The 24,766-nt window shown below is 33.7% G+C and overlaps 3 protein-coding genes and 3 long non-coding RNA genes across 17 annotated transcripts; 3 read left to right on the top strand and 3 right to left on the bottom strand.

Annotated features, from left to right (window-relative positions):
• The first annotated feature begins 518 nt into the window (after positions 1-518).
• LOC108851713 (PTI1-like tyrosine-protein kinase At3g15890) lies at positions 519-2,359 on the top strand. Its single transcript, XM_018625175.2, is given in 5 exon segments — positions 519-807; positions 996-1,143; positions 1,219-1,475; positions 1,547-2,084; positions 2,086-2,359. Coding segments are annotated over 5 exon segments (1,023 nt in total). The 5' UTR covers positions 519-763; the 3' UTR covers positions 2,122-2,359.
• Positions 2,360-2,917: 558 nt separating this feature from the next.
• Positions 2,918-5,140, top strand: LOC108805061 (uncharacterized). 6 transcript variants are annotated; one of them, XR_008935735.1, is made up of 6 exons: positions 2,918-3,076; positions 3,258-3,516; positions 3,596-3,762; positions 3,858-4,535; positions 4,615-4,731; positions 4,836-5,140. It is a non-coding gene; the product is annotated as an uncharacterized LOC108805061 (long non-coding RNA). The 6 variants fall into 6 exon arrangements; XR_001942533.2 differs by having other exon boundaries at positions 2,918-3,153; positions 4,842-5,140; XR_001942411.2 differs by having other exon boundaries at positions 2,918-3,153.
• A 3,389-nt stretch (positions 5,141-8,529) lies between these two features.
• On the bottom strand, positions 8,530-9,493 carry LOC108858909 (uncharacterized). Its single transcript, XR_001950417.2, has 2 exons — positions 8,856-9,493; positions 8,530-8,776 (listed from the first exon to the last, which is right to left on the bottom strand). It is a non-coding gene; the product is annotated as an uncharacterized LOC108858909 (long non-coding RNA).
• Positions 9,494-11,633: 2,140 nt separating this feature from the next.
• Positions 11,634-17,231, bottom strand: LOC108849545 (uncharacterized). The gene is made up of 5 exons (XM_018623106.1): positions 16,852-17,231; positions 12,477-12,646; positions 12,109-12,391; positions 11,870-12,018; positions 11,634-11,794 (listed from the first exon to the last, which is right to left on the bottom strand). The coding sequence occupies exons 1-5, from the start codon at positions 17,229-17,231 to the stop codon at positions 11,634-11,636; spliced, it is 1,143 nt and encodes a 380-aa protein (XP_018478608.1).
• LOC108833603 (uncharacterized) lies at positions 13,193-15,356 on the top strand. 7 transcript variants are annotated; one of them, XR_008935728.1, is made up of 6 exons: positions 13,193-13,336; positions 13,480-13,608; positions 13,737-13,836; positions 14,228-14,392; positions 14,488-14,600; positions 14,683-15,356. It is a non-coding gene; the product is annotated as an uncharacterized LOC108833603 (long non-coding RNA). The 7 variants fall into 7 exon arrangements; XR_001946749.2 differs by having other exon boundaries at positions 13,468-13,608; XR_001946760.2 differs by having other exon boundaries at positions 13,217-13,336; positions 13,415-13,608; positions 13,754-13,836.
• A 1,415-nt stretch (positions 17,232-18,646) lies between the features above and the next one.
• On the bottom strand, positions 18,647-23,169 carry LOC108839855 (TSK-associating protein 1). Its single transcript, XM_018612634.2, has 24 exons — positions 22,955-23,169; positions 22,779-22,836; positions 22,666-22,701; positions 22,496-22,581; positions 22,337-22,406; positions 22,173-22,244; positions 22,037-22,084; positions 21,881-21,946; positions 21,747-21,794; positions 21,586-21,654; positions 21,466-21,513; positions 21,280-21,348; positions 21,160-21,207; positions 20,920-20,979; positions 20,785-20,832; positions 20,652-20,714; positions 20,528-20,575; positions 20,377-20,436; positions 20,249-20,296; positions 20,121-20,180; positions 20,005-20,052; positions 19,889-19,930; positions 19,624-19,793; positions 18,647-19,508 (listed from the first exon to the last, which is right to left on the bottom strand). The coding sequence occupies exons 1-24, from the start codon at positions 23,042-23,044 to the stop codon at positions 18,825-18,827; spliced, it is 2,139 nt and encodes a 712-aa protein (XP_018468136.2). The 5' UTR covers positions 23,045-23,169; the 3' UTR covers positions 18,647-18,824.
• Positions 23,170-24,766: the final 1,597 nt, after the last annotated feature.

The following is a 24,766-nucleotide window of genomic DNA, read 5'->3' as shown; positions in this document are numbered from 1 at the left end:
TTAGGAATGATATAAACTACTGGGAAAGAAATCTAAAGGAACTATAAAAAGAATTGAAGGAATAATTGTTCCTTATAAGATTTGGTATGAAATATATTTATGATATAGTTCTTTACAGAGAAAGGAACGTTGGAGAATTATGGAACATACTATTCTTTTCTTCAACTATAGTTACTTGTTGGACCCTTACTTCCTGTATCTAAAAATCTTCACATATAATAAATATTAAGATCTTTCACATACGATAAAAACTTGTAATTAGTTACAGTTGTTTAAAAACTGCAAAGATTTGTTGACAACTTTTATTTGCATATTCACCAAGGAGACTAATGAAATTTGATTAGCTGTCATGATTCATCATCAACAGGTCATGAAAAGCAAAACTTTAAAATAAACAATACCTACTTTATATTATAAAAAATAATATATAGATAACCAACCATAAGTATATGTAGATATGCACAATCATTCGCACCCGTATTAACTTCCTTTTCTATAAACTACTAGTATATATATTTTATTCAAAATTAAGACAGCTAGACAGAACCAAATTCAAAGCCAAGAAGATTTGATTCTAAAAGAAAATTATATGTTTCTCTTCTTCAAGAAGTAAAGGTCATAAAAAAAAAACGGAGTTTTGAGTATCAAAGGAGTTTCCTTTGCTTTACTGTTACATTCTCCAGGAATAAAGGCGGTGGTACCTTTGCTTCTCTGACGAAAACTAAGAGACTTTTTGTTTGTTTGTTTGTGGGTTTGTTCAAAGATGCGATTTTCTAGTTGCTTATGTTGTGGAAGAGGGTTTGATCGGTAAGTATTGGTTTTATCTTTGATGGGTTCTTCCGAAAGTTTCTTCCTTTTTGAGTTTAGGTCCCTATTCATGTTTCAAAATCTCTTCTTTAGTGTTCTACTGTTGGATTAGCTTCAGTTTGAGAAGGGGAACACACAAAGAAACTAATATCTTTATGTTTTTGTTTTGATGTCATAAACTTACACAGGGAAAAAGAGGTGAAGACTGAGCCATCATGGAGAGAGTTCACACAAAAGGAACTTCAAGCAGCCACAAACAGTTTCAATTACGACAACAAACTCGGCGAAGGTCGGTTTGGTAGTGTCTATTGGGGTCAGCTACCTGATGGATCTCAGGTAATGAAATGACCTTAATCTTGCTCTGTAGAGAAGCCTGTTCTTGCCGTGGCATCATTTGTTCTTGTTCTATAGATTGCAGTGAAGAGATTGAAGGCATGGAGTGGCAGCAGACCAGAGATGAATTTCGCTGTGGAAGTCAACCTTCTAGGCGGCATTCGCCACAAGAATCTGTTGACTGCGAGAGGTTACTGTGCGGAAGGACAAGAACGGCTCGTTGTGTATGAGTACATGCCAAATCTGAGCTTTGTCTCGCATCTTCATTCATCTGAGTCGCTTCTTGACTGGACCAGGCGGATGAAAATAGCAGTAACCTCTGCTCAGGCTATAGCGTAAGTCTTCAAAAATCAAGATGGTTTGTATATATATATCTTACTGATTATTCGTTTTTTTTTATTTACAGATACTTACATCATCATGCAACACCTCGAGTAGTCCATGGAGATGTGAGAGCAAGCAACGTGCTGCTAGATTCTGAGTTCGAAGCTCGTGTTACTGATTTTGGATATGGGAAGCTGATGCTAGAGGAAGATGGAGCTACTAAAACTAACAACAATGGTTATATCTCACCAGAGTGTGTTGAATCAGGTAGAGAATCATCTACGGGAGATGTGTATAGTTTTGGTGTTCTGTTGTTGGAACTGGTTACTGGTAAGAGACCTGTAGAAAGGATAAACCAAACAACAAAACGTGGGATTACCGAATGGGTTTTACCTCTGGTTTACGAGAAGAAGTATGATGAGATTGTGGATCAGAGGCTGGATGGGAAGTATGTGGAGAAGGAGCTGAAAAGGGTAGTTTTGATAGGGCTTATGTGTGCTCAGAGTGAGCCAGGGAAGAGACCAACAATGTATGAGGTTGTGGAGATGTTGATGAATGAAACTAAGGATAAAATGGCTTATCTTGAAAGTATTCCACTTTTCAACAAGAACAATGGAGGTTGAAGCTATAGATGAAAGCTCAGAGATTCTTTTATAAGAGAGAATCATCAGAAACGAGAATAGATTAATTATATGTTGTTTGATTCACACAATTCTTTTTTTTTTTCTTTTGCAAGAATCTGGTTTTGGTTTTCTTCATTTTCAACTTTTGATTTTAATCGTTCATGATTTGATAGTTGAGAGTTTGTAAAGGAGTGTAATGGAGTACATACATACTTGTTCTTTATAAAAAACAGTGTAAAGATTTGTTTATTTTGACATTAAGAACCTCCCAAGCATATTATAAGATAAATATGTAGGCATGGTGATTGTTTTTCGGTTCAGTCCAATTTTTTTTACCAGTTTTTTCGGTTATACAAATATAAGAACCGTTTGATTTTTGGTTTGGTTTGGGTAACACTTGCAGGTACTGCTTATATTCGATAAAATTTCAATTTCATTTTTTTGGGCTAATTTCGGAGAGGTCTTGTAAAAAAATCAAGGGTATTCAGTTTTTTTTTTGATTAGGTATCGGGTAACTCGGATATATATAAATATTTTGAAGTTAAACTATTTGGTTAATTCGGTTCTTCAGCTACTTCGGATAATTTTAAATATTACGGATAAAAGTATTTGGTATTTTATTTTTTGGGTATTCAGTTTTATAAGTAGCATTTCAAAAATATTTGATAATTTTAATTTGTTAATAATGTTAGGTGTATCTATATGTATAAAACAGATTTCTCTGGCTTCTCAACGTGTCCACGTCGTTTTTGGAGGCTGGGGCATTTTGCGACACGTGTCGCTTCTTCAGTGGTCTGATATTTATGTAGAGTTTTAATCGTCTAAAAATTGCAGCAGACTCCCGATCATCTCACAGTTACGTCTCTGGTTTGCATTAATATATTCTTTATTCTGAGCTTTAACTTGATTACTAAAATTCATCTCCCAGCGTAACGGAAGGAAGCTCCGACTATACATCTCCGACGGAAGCTTCTACTATAAATCTATGAGTTCTCTCACTGCTTTTTTCTCTGATAAATTTCTTTTTTTGGTTGCTCCTGCTGATTCGTTTTCTCTAACTAAAACTGTAAAGTCTCATCTCGCTTCATATCCTTCTCGATTGATTTCTTTTCCATCTCAGTTTTTTTTTTTAAATTTCATAGTTTATTCTGTGTGGATTTTGACTTTCAGGAGCGGCCTTATATGATTCTATATCTACGATGAGGATGAATTTGATGACCCCAAGAAAATATGAAACAAACGATGATCTTTATTGACTACCTCAATCTTTATTTTTTTTTTTTTTTTAGTTTTTCCTATTTGAAAACTCTGTCTGTGATTTGAATACCGTAAATCTTACTCTGCAATTTGTTTTTAATTTCTCCTTCCAACAGAGATCTAGCTCATCGTTCCTTTATGAACTTCAAGAGGCTGTGCTCCTAACGCTGAGGTTCGTCTTCTTCTTCGGTCACTTTACTCATATTCAACCTTAAACCAAAGCTTAATACTAATCTGAACATTGATTTCAGTTGCACGTTTGTCAGTGTTCGACAACGTCTTTGCAAAATTCATCTTAAAAAGACGTTAAACATATAATAATCACACAACATTCATCGATTGACATTTTTATATGATGGTTGGTCCGGAAACGTTGTCTGCTTTAGGAAGAATGTGACATCCGTATACTTACAATTACGTAATACACCCTTTTTCTGCTCAAAACTAAGTTAATAGCTAAATTTTTTCTCTCTTCCAACTTCATTGTTTCCTACAATAACTTTTTGTTTTCAGTTACATACTTTCTGCCGATGAGAAGTTGTCATCCGCTGAATTTGCTTTAAGACTTCTTACAAGATATATACTTTCTTTTTCTCCTTTTCTATAGTGTGTGGATTTTTCATATCTGGCTCTGAAATTGTTACCCATGATTGCCATTAGGTTGTGTGTGGCTTAGTCAGCATGTAGCGGCGGCAAATGCAATAGTCTTTGGGTTTGAATCATGTAACCTTATGGATGATCATCATACCTCTGTATCTGTTATTGTTACAACATGGTCTTTGTTATTGGATTAGTGTAAATATCAAGGTCAACTTCTTTGGTTATGGAGGTTTGATCAAGAACAATCTGATGATTTGTTACTAGCCAAAGACTCTTCCATTTGCTGCCGCTTCATCTTCTATACAGCTCCTCGCCAATCCGTTATGCTAAGTAAAAGAATTGGGGAGAGATGAGTCGTGCGCATACCAAAACTGTAAAGAAATCTTCATGTAAGGTTATTGATAAGTACAACTCTAGGACGAGTCTTGACTTCCAAACAAGACCTTGCAAGAAGATTGATGGAATCTCCGCCTACTTGATGAAACGTATCCTAAAGGGATCAGTCTGTGGAATCTCATTCAAGCTACAAGAATAATAGCGAGTGAGGCGATTGGTCTTTCTCCCGCCAAGTCAACCATAAAAATGTATAAGGTAAGGTGGACAAAGAAACATTGAGACTGCTTTTGCTTATTTGGGAATTTTTCATATTCCTGCGTTTTCTCATCTCGAGACACGAGCCATGGCACCACATAGCAATGAGTTTGGTAGACCTGGATGAAGATTCTAATGTTTAAGCCACAGGCCACACACAGGATCCAGCGATATTTCTGTCTACATATTTAACCTGGTAATGGCTTCATCATCCCCTTACTTTGTGGTCTATTTTTCAGTATGATAGCTGAATATTTTTGACCAAATTTGGGATCATAATCTGTTCTTATGTCACTGGAGATAAAGCATCAGTGCTAAAGCACCAAGTTCACCTGTAAGAGAGGTGGTGAGGCGCCAATCATGAGCAAGAAGAGGGTTCGAAGCAAATATTTATTCTACTGAGCATCTACATCTTAACACATACACATGTTAGTGTTTGTATTGGCAAGGAACAAAGTTGTTACATGAACAATGTTATAAACAAAGGTTAAAAAAATTTGATAAACAAAATTTAGAAGAACAAAAAAAAAAGAGAGATTTTGTTTGCGATATTTGTACATACAGATACTGTAAAAAATAAATTTTACAGATTTTCCTTTTCTTTCTTTTTTCTGACAAAGCTCAAGCTTATTAAAAATATTAGTAAGAAACAAAATCATGGAACTCCAACCAATGGATCACAGTAATGCGATGTTCTTACGAAAATACCAACATCAAATACATCAAATACTTTTCAAAACTACCACAAATTCATCAAACCAAATTACACACAATGTTGCACAAATATCATAGAGTTAAATCAGTATTTCTCCTATCAAAGGACTCAACCATCTTCACCAATCCGCATATAAAACTATGACAACGATATCTATCTTTATGGTATATTAATATTGTGAAGAGGCAATTTTGAAGATTGAAAAGAACTTTTGTATAAGCTATCCTAGGAAAATAGTCAATTCAAGTCCGATCAATGCTAGAGCATGATTAAGAATTCACTTACTGGATTGAGGATCCCTTCGAAAACAAAGTATTTAACCAATACGTACACGTGGCCACAATGAAGCTTCATACAAATTGCCACATCTTTGACAAAGACAAAGTATACGAAGATTATTACTCTTCTAAGAGGATAAAACAATTTATTATATTCCTTCAAACAAGATAATCACAAAAACGCATACAAGCATTTACATTTTTCCTTCTCGAACATCAACTTTATTTTATGTTTAAATATCATATGAATTTATTTTGTTATGACTATCAGCTTTTTATTCTATTTTTATCAAACCGATCAGTCACAACTACTTATGCTATTATACATTTGACTTAAATAACTTCAAAACAAAGTAATACAATATCGTCGTTAATCTCTGTCAAATGGATTATAAAAGTATTATTTTCTTCCAACATAAATCCATCTTCATATTTTTGAACATATTTTCTTTACCTAAACCATAAATTAAATTGTAAATTCATTTAATAATAAAACATACGAACCCGGCGCGTAGCGCCGGAAAACCACTAGTAATACATATATGTGTTTTAGCTGGTTGGGCTTCAAGACTTCCACTTTGTAAAAACGTTTTTTATTTTAATAATGGAAATTTGGAGTAAAAAAAACATATATGTGTTTTAGATATTAGGGGTATCTCTACGCTTGGCGATAAAGTTTTAACATAAGTAAAGAGAGAGAATCAGAAAAAAAGCTCCGACCTCTCTCTACAAAAGAAAAGCTCCGGCGCGATTTCCGTCACCGGCCGACGGGGTGGGCTACCATAGCCACCGTCGGCCAGGTCTTCCGTTAGTCTTCTCTAGTTTTCTTTTTTAGCTTAGTAGTAATATCGGTTCGGGTTTTTCCGACTTTTGAATCCGGCGACTCGCTTATCCTATGGTGGTCGTCCGGCTCTGCTTCTGGCGTCACCGCTTCTTCTCTGGTGCTGACGGCCGGCTCTCGGTGGTTCCCTGGTATCCTCACAGACCCGCTTTCAGGTGGAGCTCTCTATTCTCTTCGAAGAGTCTCTCCGGTGAAAGGGGTGGTGTTGATGAAGATGGATGCGGATTTGCCGCATGCCAAAGTTGTGGTCCGGTGAAGCGCCGTTGTGGTAACGGTGGTCTTTAGCCGGGTTGATTGCTGGGAGGACCCTATATCTCCAATATTTGTCGTTGGAGGTGGGTTCTCGCCGGCGTGTTGACGGAGACGGGGTTCTCCGATTAGATCCAGTGGATGACGGGAACCGGCGACCGGAAGTCTTCACCGGCGTTTTCTCGGGTTTGCGGTGAAGTCGAAGACGCGTGTCTCGTTTGGCGGTGCTGATGGACACGTGGGAGACTGAGCCTAGATCTCGGACGCGTGTTGGAGGTGGCGCCGATTCGGTTTAGTTGGGCTTCTCGGCCCATTTGTTTTTCTGTCTCTCTGTCTGTTCGGCTTAGTGTTTTGGGCCTTTGGGCTTTGTATGTTTCGGTTTGGGCTTGCTCTTTTTGGGCTGCCTTTGTTTAATAAAATTTTCCAGATGGCAAAAAAAAAAAAAAAGATATTAGGGGTATCTATTTAGTTCTCTGTTTGGTTCCAATTTAATTTGTTTTTTTATTCCAGAAATATAGAAACTGTTTCTTATTTGTGAACATAGGTTCAGTTTCGGTTTTCAATTCTCGGCTAATATACCAAGACCTATCAAATATACATTACTAGTGGTGTGTCCGCGCTACGCGCGGATTGTCTGGATTTTTTGTGCAATTTTAGTTTGTAAATTTATCATAGATATACTTTTTTATTTATAATGTATTTGATCTTGTAGTGTCGAAAGGAACTAATTTTGTTTCATGTCATCTTGAATATAATGACACACATCTTATCTTAAATCAAAATATACAGTAAAAAGCATTTCTAAATTCATGGCAACTGCCAGTAAATCTGGTTTGTATATGTACAATATTTTTATTTTATATCTCCAAATTAAATCATTATATTTTTATTCGTTGAGTTATTTAATATTTTTGTTAAAGTTGCATTCTTTTGTATTTAAAAAGGTGAAGGTTCGCAGCTCTTTTATCGTAGCCCATGATTTGGACTTTATATTTGCACACCACAAATGGTGATTGGGAAATGATAAGTAAGATTTAAATCACAAATTAGTCTCTTTAAATACCGGACGGTTTATGAAGCCATTGATCGATGCATACAAAATGAAAGTTGTCCCCACAAATAAGAGAGCATATGCTGTTCCCATGGGTGTAGACTTGTAGTTTTCCAAACAGATAGTGAACGTCTCGTTTTCTTATTGCCCCCGTAAGAAACCATTTGAAAATGGCATCTTTTGAATATGTAATAACTTTGCCTTTAGCACTGCTGCTCTTTAAGTTTTCAAGAGAATCTGGAACAGAAGAAGGTATGTTCAGATCATTTAAGTCTTATGTGGAGGAATATAAAGCATGACTGAACCTGAAACTAAAAAAAGAAGACTTTCTAGAACAACTATTCATCGGTTCAGATAGATGATATCGCATAAGAAGTTACCTTTTGTTGACTCAACGTCTTCTGAAGTTCCTACAGAAAGATTTTACAGGAGAACAGTGTCTTCCATTAAGAGACTCTTCGCTCCCTTTTATTATTCTTCAATTGACCTATGGAACAGGAGAACATTGTGTTTCTGTTAAAAGAAGTGTCATTCTTCTATAAGACTTTGGGACGTGACGTGATTATTGATTTAACATGTGTACAAAACAGAGTAAAAGATCTTGCAATTTCATATATTTAGAAAAACATTTTTTCTGGTGACTGGGAATCTTTTTACATTTAATTGCCTTGCCTAGTTTAGGATTAAAATACTTATAATATGAGGAAGCTTTTGTATGCCTGAGTCATGCCAAGTTCACAAACACGACGTCACCGGTAACAAAACCAAAAAAATTAATGGAATGGTTTAGTCCGCAAACGGTTTAAGACATGCGAGCTTTACAAGTTTCAGAGTCAAACTAACGTAGGCAGATTGACATGGACACAAAATAGAAATTATGTTATTTTTTGGACAATATATAAGTTCAATCCTTCACATCCCCAAGAAAACAACTTAAAAAGGTTACTGCAAAACACATTAAAAAGCAAAAGAGAATCTGAAATAGCAAAGCAACATTATATGGTTTCTTTATCACGTAAGAGAAGCATCACCATGCAATAAGTCCCATATAGTTTCAAGAGCATCTCTACGCATTTCTAAAACACAGCCCCTCTCAATGTTCTGATCCTGCACACCATAAGGGTAATATCACTGTAGACTCATTAACAATAAAAGGTTTCAAAGACGCAAAAGAAAAACAATTTACCTCTGTATCTTAGTGTTGATGTTGTCTTACAGAATCAAAGTCCCACCACTCTCGACTTCCCCTATTCCAAACCTCTCATTAAACCTATCAGCCTCTCTGACCCTTAGCCTGAGAGTCCTGTTTTTGTATGTAGTCGCTCTAACGTGACACCCATTAGTAATATCTCGAGCCTCCCAAAAGCGAAGAAGACGGACCTCCGCCATAGTTGAACAACGGCCGCCTTCCAAATAAGAAAACATGGTGAAGGAACCATTGTTGGAGATGTTAATTAGCAGAGTCGAGACTTGAAGTTTCCATTGATATGGCCGTCTTCATCACTACACAATGGCAATTTATAGGAGAACTTTGGCCGCTTGAAGATGAAGGGTCTGAGCTCTGATTAATGGTACATAGTGGGGAGAGTGGGATGAAGGTTGTTAACTCCCTGGATTAAAGGACCTATTAAATATAGCCGCATGCGTTTCTAGATTCTCATCGGAGGCGCCTTCTTAACAATATCAAAGACGGCGCTGTGACCTAGATACATTCTCTGAGACAGCAAATGATAAATTGGGGTTGGACATAAACAAAAGATAAGTCCACAATGGGCCTGGACTTAAATCGAAAAGCCCAAATAAAATAATACAAAGGAAGCAAAATTTTTTGGTTTCGTAGAGTGAGAGATTAATAAAGTTACACCGAAACAATAATAAAAGCATAGTATGTGCAGACGCGCGCGAGAGATAACAACGCGTGATACACACAATTTAATATAGTCTCGACACGTGGTGCAAAACGCCCCCTCTCTCCAGGGTGACGTGGCAGCGGGAAAAGGCAGATTTCCCAACTTTATTGTTATAGATTTGCAAAGTGATTTTGACACATGTCATTTTTACAATCAATTTCACTAAATAAATGTGACATGGTGTATTAAAAAAAAAGACATGACCTATAATTAAATGTGACATGGATGATTAATTTAAATGCTAATTTATATTTTTGGTAATGTTTTTAAAATATGGTGATAAATTATACATCATCACTAAAGTAAATCTATTAAAATATGATATTAAATAATATAATAATATAAATACAATAATATTTTAAACTTTTCGTTATTTCTTTTTCTATAATTATACAATTTTATTACCAGAAAATATTTTCAAAATTTCTTTGTTTTTTATAAAATTATAATTTTATTTGTAGTATCATTAGCTTATATATCTGCAATTTTAGAAATACTGTTTAATTTTACTTTTTTATCATTATATAATTTTTATATCAAAACTTTAATTAATTTTATACAAGTTGATTTAATATATTTTATCTAAGAGAAATAAATAAAATATCTATCTGAGATTGTAATTTTGAAAATATATACATATCTATTTTTAAATATAATTTAAAATATTTTTTTTAATTTATCTTAATTTTATGTTCAATAAATCAAAATATATTTAAAAATTTTAATTAATTTTATACAAGTTGATTTAATATATTTTATCTAAAAGAAATAAAATATTCAGTTATACTATGAAATATGAAAATCGCCTCCAATGATAAAATATCATTTAGCTGATTTAGAAGTTAGTGTTGGTCCTGTCTTTTCTTCTTTTTTTTTTACGACAAACGGCTATATTATTACTCAAACTTGGGGTAGCCTGGGTAACCAGACTGGAATAGAACAACCAATGAAATGTAACTTCCTATGAAAAGATCTAAATGTTTTAGCTAAAAAGTCTGAAATCTGTTTGTGTGCTCGAGGGATATAAGTAATGTTGAAATTCAGAAAGCATATCAGTAGCGTCTCTATCTTCTCCAATTCTGTGGCAAAACTTGGCCAAGCGTGAGATTCCCTGATCATAGCAATCAACTCCTTGCAGTCTATTCCGAAGCTCTGGCATGTTGAGTGTTAAAACATATTCTCCATTGTCCATCGCAATGCTTTCACTTCCTAGTGTAGGACTGATTCTCTTCTAGGAAGATTTCATGTTCCCATGAGTTGAATTTTTCCATATCAAAGAGGATTTTATGATGCAAAATATTGTTACATATCTTATATTCTTTTACTCCTACTGATTATACTATGAAATATGAAAATCGCCTCCAATGATAAAGGAGAATTTTCAAAAATACCACTTTGAAGGTACCATTATTCATCTTTAACATCAATATAAACACATTTTCAAAAATACTTTATTTATTAAAATGTTAAAAATTCTTATATGTTTATTTTTATATGCTTTTCAAAATTTTAACCCCAAACTCTAAATCTTAAACTTCCAATTCTAAACCCTAAACCCTAAACTCTATATCCTAAATTCGATACTCTAAATCCTAAGCCCTAAAACATCAATTATAAACCCTAAATCTTCAACTCTAAACCCTAATCTATATACCCTAAACCATAAAACATCAAATCTAAACTCTAAATCTTAAATCTTCAAATCTAAACCCGTCATTAAAAATAGTGGTAAAAGTGATTAGTATAAACATGAAAACTGGTACTATCAAAATAGTATTTTTGGCAATTTCTAATGATAAAATATCATTTTGCCCGTAGTAATTTGGTGAAAGCCGTTAAAGTGTTGTGTGGTTTGCTTTAACAATGTATTTGTATGTTTTCCGTATTATTTTCTCGCATTCGTTATGAAAAACAAAAAGCTCGGACTCTTTATTATTGGAAGGAAACAAAAACAGTGAAACAAAGTGATAGTAATTTACTTGGAGTTACTACCAAGTATCTCCTGTTATGATAGGAAAAAACAACACAAGTACGAGCCACGATTATCTTAAGCCTTAGTTAGAGACGGCGTCGGCTCTAGAGAAGGCCAGGATCTCGACTTCAAATTTGATGGTATCCTTGACGAGGAAACCTGTGGACGTATTTTTGATATCTGCGAGAGGTATAAGTTTGTCTAAACCCCATCCATTTTCTTGTGCATTGGGCCATCCCCCCACTGTAGGAACAAATCAAAAGTTAGTTTAACATCTTCCAAATAAGCCTATTTTAGTATTTTATTTTAGGCACTAACCTTGTTTCTCAACATTGTTAGATGGGGTCTGGTTAATAACTCTAAACTTGGCTTTCACGTAACCCTTCTGGTTTGACGCACTCAACAAGTATAGTGACAATGAATTACCCGTTGCAGACCCAACTCCATTTGGATACACTTTCAATACCCTACACATACATCACATAAGTTACTTTATACATATAATACATCACCTAAGTTAATACGTACTATATATATATATATGTGGAGAGAGTTACCAGTCTCTCCCTCCGGATGAAAACGTATCAGAAGTGTAAGAGACTTGATCGCGGATAGAAAAGTTGGTGAGTCTCCAATCAAGAACAGGGTCACGAATATTTTCTTCATAAGAGACATCTTCCCATGTGCCAGAGGGTTTAGAAACCACGATGTCAACGCCAAACACACTTTGTCCGCCGTTGAAAAGGTATCCATATTCCGGATATTTGATATACTGAATATTAAGAAAGTTGAGCATTCCGTACTCATGTTTAAACAAATGAAATCTCTGCGCCTCAGTCGCTGCAAACCGATCAAAACTAGTTAAGAAACCATAAAAGTTTAGAACAATTATTTATCACCCTCTCTCTAGGTAATTAAGTAGTACCATGGAACTCATAGTACGTGTCTGTATTGCTTTTGTAGAGGAGGAATTTGATCCACGCATACACTTCATTTTGATAGGTGATGAGAGTTGAGTTATCGATTTTTACGTAAACCGAAACGTATCCACCAGAGCCCTCTGGCTTGTTCTCGTTTGGGTAGACGAGGAACGTCCTTATAACATATTAAGCTAAACGGGTCAAGTTATATAGTTAAAACAAGTACAAATTGGATTCTGATGAAATCTACAGCATTGTGTTAATATGTCACGCATATATATATATGGAATTCCCAACTTATACTCCATCAGCTAGTATCTAACATGTTTTATGAGAATTTCGTTGTTTTACAATATAAGATATTTTCATACATGTAGATAACTTTAACTTTATTAAAAACATATAAAGAATATTTTTTTTCTTGTTTTTATATATAAACAAATTAATTAATTCTAAATTAAATTTTAGTGATATTTTTTTTAGAAAATTAGAGTTTTGATATATGTTCTTGAAATAAAACGTCATCTATATCTATATCTATTTATATAAAGAAGGGTTTCAATCCCTCCCACAGTGTCCAGCTAGGATGACAGCTAAGAAATTCAAACTTTTTCACGTTGACACGTGTCATTGATCAATGAAACTCGGCGTTAAAACAAAGAGTCGATCTTATTTATTGGGCTGAAACTTTACTAAATCTCGGCCCCTTAGCCGCCTCTTACCGTACAGAAGTGCAACAGTCTATGGTTTCATTCAATCTGCATCACTTACATCCTTATTCACTCCATTAATTTACGACCTTCACTGACTCGCAATGAAACCTGACGTTCTAAAAGGTTGAGAAACTTAACCTATAAATAAGGAGGTAAGTATATGTAAAATTCATCAGTTTCTCACTCTCAATACATTATAATTCTTCAATCAATGGAATTCATTCCGCCAGAGAGATCGAAACGACTCCATAACTTCAGATTACCTTATCTTCGATGGGGTCAGTATATTCCTCAGGGATGTCAAGCTACCGTCTTCCGATGGGCCGCTCAGGGATCTCCGGCAGGTGCTGGAGGAGAAAAATCTGATGGTCTTGGAATGTCAAGCTACGGCTCGACGCCTCATGGCTACCAGTAAGCTTGACAGGTAATTCACAAATCACCTTCTTCTTTGAGTGTTTATGTTAAACAAATATGAGACTTATTTTTCACACGATGATATGCATTTTAATAATTTAAAAATTAGGAACTCTGTCTGCCTTACTGTTTTTGAAGGTTTTGATGCTTCTCAGGATAAAAAATTGCTAACCTCTGGTGTTGAACCAAAGCCTAAAGGTAGTAGTTGCAACCAATATTAACCCAAAGTTAGTTGGAGGTAACTTACTTATCTCTGTTACTCTTCATATTTCTTAAACTCTTTCACTCATATTGCTGCTAAGTTCAAAACCTTTGTGGTATTGTAATCATTGAATAAGCTCACACCTGTTTGTAGCTGTGTCCAATACTCTCAGTCAGATATACAACTGCCACAAAATTGCTTGATCTTTTATGAGCCAGAGAAAAATGTAAACAGTGTTCAAACTGATATATATTTGTATTCATTCGTATACACGTATCATAGGTCATATTGAATTAGTGGAATTCGTTTCTTTTCTATGCTTTATTATTGTTGAGAAAGAAGCATTACACAACCAAATTTTTATTCACTTTTTAGTCAACGAATGAATACAAATCATTTGGTTGTTTTAGATGATTGCATTGTATAGCTCTCAGGAAGTAGAGTTCCTTTGCACAGCTGTTGTCAATGGTATTGAGACGGGAAATGGGTGGAGCTATATTTCATGCTGGAAGTGCTACCGAAAGCTCCAACGTGGATTCTCAGCTTTCACATGCTCTGCATATCAAGCTGACAATGCAGTGGTTGTTGTAAGGTAATTTAGTAGGCTAAAAATTGTGCTGACAGCAAACCCAAACTATATACTCCTCACACTTATCATCCGTTGCCTTATATTTTTTTTTGGCCTAGGTACCGTGTGCAAATGAATGTGTTGGATGCGTATAACTGCTAAGATAATAGCTTTTGACAGTGAAATGACCAAGCTTACAAATTTCAGGGCAGCAGACATATCTCAGCTAATGGTTTGCTTTACAATTTTGTTTGTTCCTTTCTCCCAGTGGTAGAAGGATTATTTTAGCTAACTAATATTTAACCATGAAACAGGGCGAGGGCGAGGGCGACCAAGACATCCAAGAATTAGCACTTCCCCAATACCTCAAAGACATTGTTGGAAGCACATTAACCTTCCATCTCGCGCTCCCACCCAATTCAACTTCCCATGAAAACATCAGAGCTTAGCTGATGCAACCAGCTCCCATCTTTGAATGCGACCAGCTCCCTCCTCTACCTAATTTTGACGCAAACGTGAGTAGGAATGTTGATGATAGGTTTAGCTGCTCTGCAAAGTATTCTTGACTGAGTTTTCACTTTCACAAGGAGGACATGACAACCCTGGAGATGATATGCCCGGTGCTGGAGCAAAACACATGCTCCTGTGGGCACTCTGATCCTCACCTGAACGGCTGAATGAACACTAACAACTTCACAGCTAATGTGAATGTTGATGGCCAAGCTGTCTCTGATAATGTAATGTATCAGGATCCTGCAACTGACTGTGACACTGGAGAAAAGAAGTTAGCTGAAGAGGAAGCACCTAGCGCTAAGCAGAGCTGGGCTGAGTTAAATTTCTCTGATTGTCGCAGCTATTTTGGGAATAAGCCATCTTTTTATAATTTCTGTGGCTTCGATAATTTCTATAACCGTGAAGTTCGTGAATCCTATTAGAATTTGTTTCAAGTCTTTTTCCCTTTAAATAATTCCATAAACTCTTTAGTTGATATTTAAGATATTTTGCTCCACTTATGAGCCACATAGTTGCCTTTTCTTTACTTTCAATAACACAATCATCATTTTGGCTTCCAAATTAATATAGATATAGGAAAGGAAATTAGTATACTGTTTTACTACTGTACAACATTGCCTCCAGGCCATTGAGATTTCAAGTTCTTATATTTAATTGTATCTCTATTAGCCAATCCGTTTATGTTTTCAAATAGTACTTACATTGTTTGCTACACAAGAAATATATGCACGTTGCATTTATCAATAAACTAGGTGTTTTCATGTACCATGTGCAGGAATAAAAATTATATTAAAAAAAAAAATTATGTCAATATTCCATATTTTTTTCTATCAGTAGTTTAATATAAATTTTAGTTTAGTCAAACATAAAATTAAGATAAAATAAACATTTAGATTTATTCAATTATATTTAAGAAATATATAATTAAAAATTATAATATTTGATAAATTTTCATTATTTCTTTTTGTTCATTTATATTAAATCAATATGTATATTTTTTCTTTAAAAATGATATGATATTTTTATATGTATAAAAAAATTAAATAGGATTTCAAAAATTTAAAATTTATAAATATATATATGAAATAAATTGTGTTACGTTTATATTGAAAAAAATAATTGTATAAAATTTTGTAAATCTTTTTAGTAATAAAAATTGCTTGGTTATAAAAATATAATAAATACTATTTTAAATTTTATAAAATATTTTTGTTTATAAAATTTATAAAATATAATAAAACATTATTTAATGTTATATTATGATGATTAATAGTTATTTTCATATTCTGTAAAGTTTATCAAAAATAAAAACCGACATTAAATGTAATATAAAAATAAACTAAATAATATTTCGAAATTTACAAAACAATTTTTACTCATTACATTATTTAATATCCTATGTAAATATATTTATTTTATAATGATTAAGAGTTATTTCCATATTCTATAAAGTTTACCAAAAATAGAAACCGACATTAAATGTAATTGTCATGTCATATTTTTCATTAGCCATGTCATCAATTATACCTTGCCATGTCATATTTTTTCGGTGAAAGTGATTGTAGAAGTGACATGTGTCAAATCACTTCGCAAATAATATAGAAGGAATAATATTTTGTCACCTATATTATAGAATTTCTAATGGGAACTAAATATGTAACTCTCAAAAGTGTTGCGACTATTCTAATAATAATTCTCTTTTTAAACAAATCACAGCATAATCAAACTACTAATATAAAATCATCACAGCATTATAAAACTACTACAAATAGAATTATCTTATCAGATAAATACTATTTTAGGTCAAAACTTTAAGTTCTAACTTAAAATTAGTTTGTAAACACAAAGATAAATACTATTCAACATAATAAAATAGTTTTAAATATAACTTCCCGCCTGTAGTTCGGACCGATCCTAGTACATTATGAAAGAGAGAAATTATAAGCTACACCCAACCAACGTGTACGTACCAATTGTATCCACCGGCTGAGAATGGACGTGACTCGTACTTGTCACCGTTGTCTTTGACCAGGTTCGCCATAGTGGAAAATGACTCGAACTTCACACAGTACGAAATTGGGGGACGAGTTCGAGTCTCTTCCTTTACTGTTGATGAGAGCTTCTGGTGATTCCTGGCAGGAACAGATACAGAGCTCCTTGAGGCACATGGAAGTGATTTCTCCACACCCAAGAATGCTTCTTCTATTACTGCTTCTGTCTCCATTAGGTTTTGAAGGTTGTAATAAGGTTTTGCATACCTTACGACCCCCACAACGAGAACCAAACCGACGAAGCAGTAGACAAAGATTGACCCATAGTTGGTATTTTTCTTCTTTTCCTCGGTATACATGTTTTTCGAGTGTATCTGTAACGTTCAGTGTTCTAAAAAGCGGTCTAGGCAGCCGCCTAGACGGCGTTTAGGCGTTATAGGACCGTGACGATTACTTTTTAAACCGCCTAGATAATTACAATATTATAATAATAAATAATATATAGTTTTTTATTCATAAATTATAATAATTAATATATTTTAATATATATTCTTATGAAAATATTTTTCATATATAAATAATATTTTTTACTATTATTAAGTATAAAACATTACATATATTTAATATATTGATATAATTTATAAACGTTTAAACCGCTTAACTAATAATCTAGGCGTCCGTTTAATCGTTCTAGACGCTAGGCGTTAGGTCGCCGTCCGTTTAGCGTCTAGCGCTTTCTTGAACACTGGTAACGTTTATTATGTTGTGTATAAATAGACATAAATTATTGTACTTACCCATTAATATATGTCTCGAGTTCGCACGTCTGTAGAATTTTATTGCCAAATAATATCAAATCTTACCAGATACAGACACATGTATTCACGAGTAGTCGGCACGTACTCTTCTATTTCCTTTCCCTTTTAAAACTTGGATATATCACGGTTTCCGCGCTGGAACGTATTCATATAAATATAACGTATTCATATTTATCATCAAATAACGTTCTTTTTTTTTTTTGACTAAGGACAAATAACGTTCTTACCACCCAAATTTACAACCAAGCGTCAACCATCAACCAGTGCAAGATATTTACGCATTAATCAATATCCAAAACAAAGATACGAAGACTTAGATACATACTCTTCTATTTCCTTTGAGCAATGAAGTTGGCAGGACGATTACACCAGTAGAGCTGGACAAATTATCTGTTAAATTTGATCGGATATCCGTAAAGTTTCTGATAAAAACAAATAGTAAAATGTGATATCTGTAAAAATAGAAGTAAATCACAATTTTTTTTTGGAAAGCCGGATATCTGATCCGATCCGCATATTTATAGATATATAATGTGATTGTATATACAAACTACTATATCTATACATATTTTATGATATAATTTAGTTAATTTTTTATTTTAAATTTTTCATTTTCAAAATTTTGTTTTGGTTATTGCATATCAAAATATATTTCAAATTTTTAATTAATTTTATACAAATTGATTTAATATATTTTATCTAAAAGAAATAAGTAAAATATCTATTTAAGATTATAATTTTGAAAATATATACATATCTATTTAAAATATAATTTAAAATAAAAAATATTGTTTAATTTATCTTAATTTTATGTTCGAATAAATCAAAATTTATTTTAAAATATTAGCAAGAAAATAATAAAATTTAAAATAATAGTAAAATTTTAGTTTTAAATATAAATTATTAAAAAAAATTATTGTTGCACATGCTGTAGGAAAACACCTAGTTACAAAGTATGCAAAAGGTTTCTATGAATTATTGGAAGTTATTTTATTAGAATTTATTTGTCTTCCCCTCTCTCTTGATATAACTAACCCACAAAGTCTGAAACAGAACATAAACACAAAGTACAAAACACTAACCAACAAGAGCTCCAGACTTGCTCTAAAGACAACCAATTATCTCAACTCTTCTCTAAAGAGAACTAAGAAACTTAACCCATATGATCTCTGCACTCTGCGTTGCCTCTCTCGCAAACTCCTCAGCAGCTTGCTCGTCTTTAGCCTTCCTTACAGCTCCATGATACTCCTCATAGGCCTCAGAAGCATCAACAAGAAGATGAGAAAGACCTTTCACAATCTCCTTGAACTTCACATCAACAGATTCTCTCTCAGTTTCAAGCTTCCTCAACAGTTTCTTGATCGCAAAGATTCTAACGTACAAGGCGTCTCCTCTTTGAGCAAGCCTTTTAGCCTCCTCGAAGTTAGCGTCCACGAAGATCTGCTTCTCTCTGGAAGTCTCTTCGAGCATTGTAGCTCGTGCCTTTGCCATGTGTACTCTCTCAGAAGCTTCAAGTCCTTCTTTTATGACGTTTCTGTATTTAGCTAACCTAGAAATGTAACTGATGGGAGCTGAGCTTAGCTCTTCGAAAGTTGCAGCCATAACGAGAATGCTCTCAAAGTCTTGACGTGTCACGAGCTGACGAGCTGTTAAGACACTAAGCTCTTTCAGTTTAGCTCTAAGGCTCTCTACAGTCTCTGATGTGGATGCTGATTCACTTGTGGATGAAGTGTGCACACTATGAGATTCCTTTTCTTTCCTGTGAATCTCAACTAGTTGAGTCAAAGACTTAGTGAGACTAGAAGAAGTCTCTGTGCCCTGCAAAAAAATCATGAAAACTTAACAGGAATCAGAGACTTGTTGTATAAGAAAGGTCAGAAAACAAGTGACTTATACGTTTTCTTGTTGCTCAAGAAAGGTCAGAAAACAAAACCTGTAGTGCAGATTCTTCAGAGAGGATCTCTTCTATGCTATATTTTGTTGATATAGAGATTGAAGCTTCTTCATCTCGCTTTAAACCAGCGTTGCCTTGATTAAAACAGCCGCAGACACCTGACTGTCCTAGTCCAAGAGACTCTAATGTAATACTATGTTTCTTTGCAGCTGTGAGAGAACATGAACTGTCTTAGAAACTTGGCTGAGACAACCAATAAAAGTATAAAACAGAAGAGTTAAAAAGAGTTTTGGCTGTGTCTTACATCCTTCTTTATTAGCATTTGTGGTAAAGCCACTTTGAGCTTCTGCAGAACAATGATGTAGAGTCAGACACAGTCTTTGCTTAGGATTATGAGTACCAATATAATCTTGTAAGTACCTTCGAATTCGCGCTCGATCTCTTCCAACATTAGCTTGCTCTTAGCAGCTGAAACAAGCGTTAACATCTTTCATGAGAAGGATGCAAAGAGAAGAAAAGGAATCAGAGAGTTTTACATTGTTCTTCAGTGTTCTTAAAATCATCATCTTTGATCTGTTTAAGACCTCCAATAGCAGCTGCAAGAAGAATTGTAGAACATGTTCAAGATTTTATCTGAAGTATATGAGCTAATCTAGACAGATACCTTCAAATTCACGTTCAATCTCTTCAAGCATACTCTTACTCTTTGCAGCTGTAACAAGAGATAATTAAGTAACTCACTATCACTGCCTTCATTGAAATCATTACAATAAAAAGGATGAAATCACTTACATTGTTCTTCGTTATTACTGCCTTCATTGAAATAATTAACTCTAAGTTTTTTTGTAGCAGCTACAAGTAAGTATAAGAGAGAAACTGAATCTTAGGATGAAACATAGAGAGAAACAAAGATGAGATAAACAAATGTTATGTGAAAATGTACCTTCAAACTCACGTTCCATCTCTTCTACCATACTGTTTCTCTTTGCAGCTGTGATAAAACCATAGAAGATACATAAGTCTCATAATAATTTAGGATAGAAATAAGAAGCAAAAAAGTTACTTACATATTTCATCATCAGCATTTCCTTCAGTGAAACCATTTAGTTGTTTAAGATCACTTCTAGCAGCTGCAAGTAGGCACACTCTTAGCATAACATTCAACCATTTTTTATTCTATTGCAATTGATATAAAGGTACCTTCAAATTCACGTTCAATCTCATCCAACATACTTTGCCTCTTTGCAGCTGTAACAGTACATCAAAACTCTTCTCAGATTACATGAAGAGGGGAAATATAAAGCAGAACTTAAGAGAAGATAAAGAGTACTTTACTTTGTTCTGTGTCTTCACTAGAACCATCAACTTGAAGTTGCTTAAGGCTCTCTGTAGCTACTGTAAGTATGAATGAAGAGACAAGACTCTTAGATAACACTCAAGGCTCTGATATGAACTAGTTAACTTTTTGTAGCAGATATGGGATAAAACACACACACAGAAACATACTCTCAAGTAAACACAAAGCTTTCTAGGTGAAACATAAACTCTATTAAGACATTTTAGAGGTATGTTTACCTTCAAATTCCCGTTCGATCTCTTCCAGCATACTAAGTCTCTTTGCAGCTGCAGCAAGACATTAAAGGAGCTTCAGAGACAATGGATCAGAGAAAACTAAAAGGGATCATGAGGCTTTACATTCTTTTTCATCATCTTTGTTTCCGGTAGAATCAGAAACCTTCAGTTCTTCAAGGCCTTCAACAGCAGCTGCAAGTAGGAGTTTAAAAAGATACAAAACACACAAACGAACTCTTAGATGACACTCACATTCTTCTCACAAATCAATGGAAGTTATGAACAAAAATTAGTGGTCTTTCAAGAAACCTTCAAACTCGCGTTCAATAGCTTCAAGCATGCTTTTTCTCTTTGCAGCTGTAACCAACACACACAAAACCGTTTACAAAATGCTTAAACAGAGATAAAGGATCAGGACAGGTTTATTACATTGTTCTTCATCATAGTTGTCACCGGTGAAGTCATTAATCTTTAGTTGTTCAAGATCTTTTGTAGCAGCTACAAGTTAGGAAATGAATCTTTTAGATTCAAGACTTAGTTCACCAAAAACAGAAGAGTTATTTGAAAGAGAGGTCTCAAAGAGAATATACTTTCAAATTCGCGTTCGATCTCCTCCAGCAAACTTTGACTCTTTGCAGCTGTAACAAAGACACCAATGATGTGTCTTATTGAAGGATACACAATTGAGTCACATACAAAAAGTCAGAGAGGAAAAGTTTGTTACATTGTTCCTCATCAGTTCCTTCACTTAGTTCATCACTCTTAATTTGTTTCAAACTTGCTGAAGCAGCTGCAAGTAAGAGAAGCAACAGAAGACAAAGTTATAAGTGAGGCTTATAGTAACTAACTATAAGCTATGGATAGAGCATCTCTGAGAAACCTTCAAAATCGCTTTCCATGTCTTCCAACATCTTCTGTCTCTGAGCAGCTGAAACAAGAGACACATAACAACTATCTCAGTAGGAAAGACAAAAGGATTCATAAAAAACTAGTGTAGACGATAAAAAGTTCCATACATAATTCTTCATCATCTTTTGACTCAGCATTAACGTCATCAGATCCAGCTTGGTTAAGAACATTGAGATGAGCTGCAATTAATCAAGATCACTTAAAGGGCCTTTCTTGATTCAACCTTTAACCATAAACACAATGACTAAGAGAGATCAAGATATTAATTTACCTTCAAATTCAAGATCTATTTCATCCAACAGACTCGAACGTGTAACACTTTCATCACTCGTGGCTCCAACCTAACCACAAAATAAGACAAAAAGCACCTTAATCCTACAATGAACTAACTCTATAGAAAACTTTTAGGCAGATTGATCATAACAATAACCTCAGATTCATCTGACAGAGACAGAGAGATAGTGTTCTTATCAGTCACTGTAGTGTTCTTCTGGTTCTCACTCTGGACACTTGCAGCTGAAGACACATACACACAAACTTAGAAGCTGTCACAAAGAACAAAATATTTTCAAGAAAAGAAGACACGGAGAGAGATCCTACGCTGGTCTTCCTTGCCTTGAAGAGCATTGACACTATCTGCAATTCAAAGAAAACAAATAATTCAAGAAACCAGAAAAGAAGGACACTTTTGATGATTCTGAGTATTTCTTTACCTTGGTATTCACGTTCTATAAGATCCAAATGACTCAACCTACTTGCAGCACCATCATCCTAAATATATTACCAAATGCTCCAAATTTACTTAAGGTTGAAAGAGAAAGAAATGAAAGAACACTTTTCTTTTTTTTTTTTTTGGTCAAAAAAAGAACACTTTTCTATTGGTGCTTACCTGACAAGAAACACCATGGAAGCTCGAAAGAACAAGACACAGAGACAAACCCAGAGCAAGAAAATTCATTCTCATGGGGGATATTTCCATTACAAGAGTGAAAGACACAAGTGTTCTAAAGCTTGAAGAAGCATATGGTGTGTGGAAACGTTTTTAAAAAGAAACAGTTGTAACTAACTCAAACGTGGGTTTAATATTTATCTCATGGCTCTTCTAGCGAAATCATAATGCGTGTAGTAAAATTTCTTTTCTTTTTCTAGCACTAAGTTCGTCCCTAGCCCCAACCGACAGAATCAGCTGAGAGGACGAATTAAAAAAAATTCAAGTAAAATGACTTATAAGTATAAGAAATCAAATCCATACACATACAATTAGTTATTCAATTACACCCAAAAAAAAACAGTTAATTGAAATTTCATTTATTAGTCTGTCAATTTACTACTTCATCATCCTACTTGTATTGATTTTATTTCAGATTCTTTTTGTATTCACTCTGTTTCATAATATATGATGTTTATAAAAAATTTGTTGTTTTAAATTGTAGATGATTTGACATTCCTATGTTAATTTTAAATTACTGAAAATATTTAACCAATTAGATTTTACAGTTTCTTTTATAATTGGTTGAAATATTTTTAATTTATATATTCAGAATTACTTATATAGAAAATTGAAACTTTTAATCTTGTGATTTAACTCAAAACATCATACATTATAAAATATAGAGTGTATACTACATTTAGTTAGGTGTTATTTCCAAAGAAAATAATACTCCTTTTTGATAGAATGAATTTTAGTTTTTCACACAAGAAATACAACTACCATTTGCTTGTAAGTACATTACTTTCTAAAATTAAATATTTTCCAACTACTATAAACCCAATAAGAATTCAAGAATTCACTTACTCTCAATTAATATTACTTGAAATTCACAATTTATTAATATTAGTCAGCTAGAGGTGCATTTAAACGTAAAATGTCAATCTTTTAAAAACAAGAAGAAACCTAAAAATCATTCTTTTTAAAAACAGCAAGTCTATTATAATAAACAAAGTGTAATATCCTCTTTTCTTAACCTTTATGATATTCTCTTAGTGTAAGATGCACCAGGTAACATTTTTTTATCTGTAAAAGGTTTAGATTGCAAAAACATTTATGTTTTAATAAATATTTTTTCCGTTTCATAATAAGTGTGACTCTGACGTTTCTTTTTTGTTACACAAAAATTATCACTTTATAATTCTATATGTAAATTATACTTACTTTCAGTTGAAAATTAATTGTAATTTGTATTGATTTTATAAATAATTTTATTTATCTCAAATATTATTGGTCAAAGAGATGTAATTAATAATAACTTATATATATTTTCTTACTTTACTAATCTTTGTGGAAAAAAATGTCAATGTGACATTTATATAGAAATGGAGAGAGTATAAGTTATGTTGGTTACTATGTGTGTCTCTGTAATAAAAATATTATGGTACATGTAATACACTATTTATACTGATATTTAAATCACATGTTAGAATATACCATTTGTCCACCATTTTATCAATTTTTTTTTTTGTTATTTTGTTATCAAAAGGTTACAACCATTCTATAACAAGCCATAACTCGTGACTAGTTTATGTCAAAAAGCAACTTATCCAATTGTGTCTTCAGATTTTGATGTGATAGTTTTTAACTTTATATCAACTATTGTGTCTTCGCATTCAAGAGCACAAAAATAATACCGATGAAATGTTCAAAAAATAATAATAATAATACCCATGGAAGGCCCTTTCAACGTGGAACATATGTGTAACTATT

The sequence above is a fragment of the Raphanus sativus genome, chromosome 1 (assembly GCF_000801105.2).
Source record: "Raphanus sativus cultivar WK10039 chromosome 1, ASM80110v3, whole genome shotgun sequence".
NCBI lineage: Eukaryota > Viridiplantae > Streptophyta > Magnoliopsida > Brassicales > Brassicaceae > Raphanus > Raphanus sativus.
This window is presented reverse-complemented; position numbering and strand designations above follow the sequence as displayed.

Coding starts and splice junctions, on each gene's coding strand:
- LOC108849545 (XM_018623106.1), bottom strand. CDS start 17,231: ATGTATACCGAGGAAAAGAAGAAAAATACCAACTATGGGTCAATCTTT. Junction 12,392..12,476: donor CACGTACTATGAGTTCCATG/GTACTACTTAAT, acceptor ATCGGTTTGCAG/CGACTGAGGCGCAGAGATTT. Junction 12,019..12,108: donor TCATCCGGAGGGAGAGACTG/GTAACTCTCTCC, acceptor ATGTATGTGTAG/GGTATTGAAAGTGTATCCAA.
- LOC108839855 (XM_018612634.2), bottom strand. CDS start 23,044: ATGGAAATATCCCCCATGAGAATGAATTTTCTTGCTCTGGGTTTGTCT. Junction 20,833..20,919: donor TAGTGAAGACACAGAACAAA/GTAAAGTACTCT, acceptor GTACTGTTACAG/CTGCAAAGAGGCAAAGTATG. Junction 19,509..19,623: donor CTGAAGAATCTGCACTACAG/GTTTTGTTTTCT, acceptor ATTTTTTTGCAG/GGCACAGAGACTTCTTCTAG.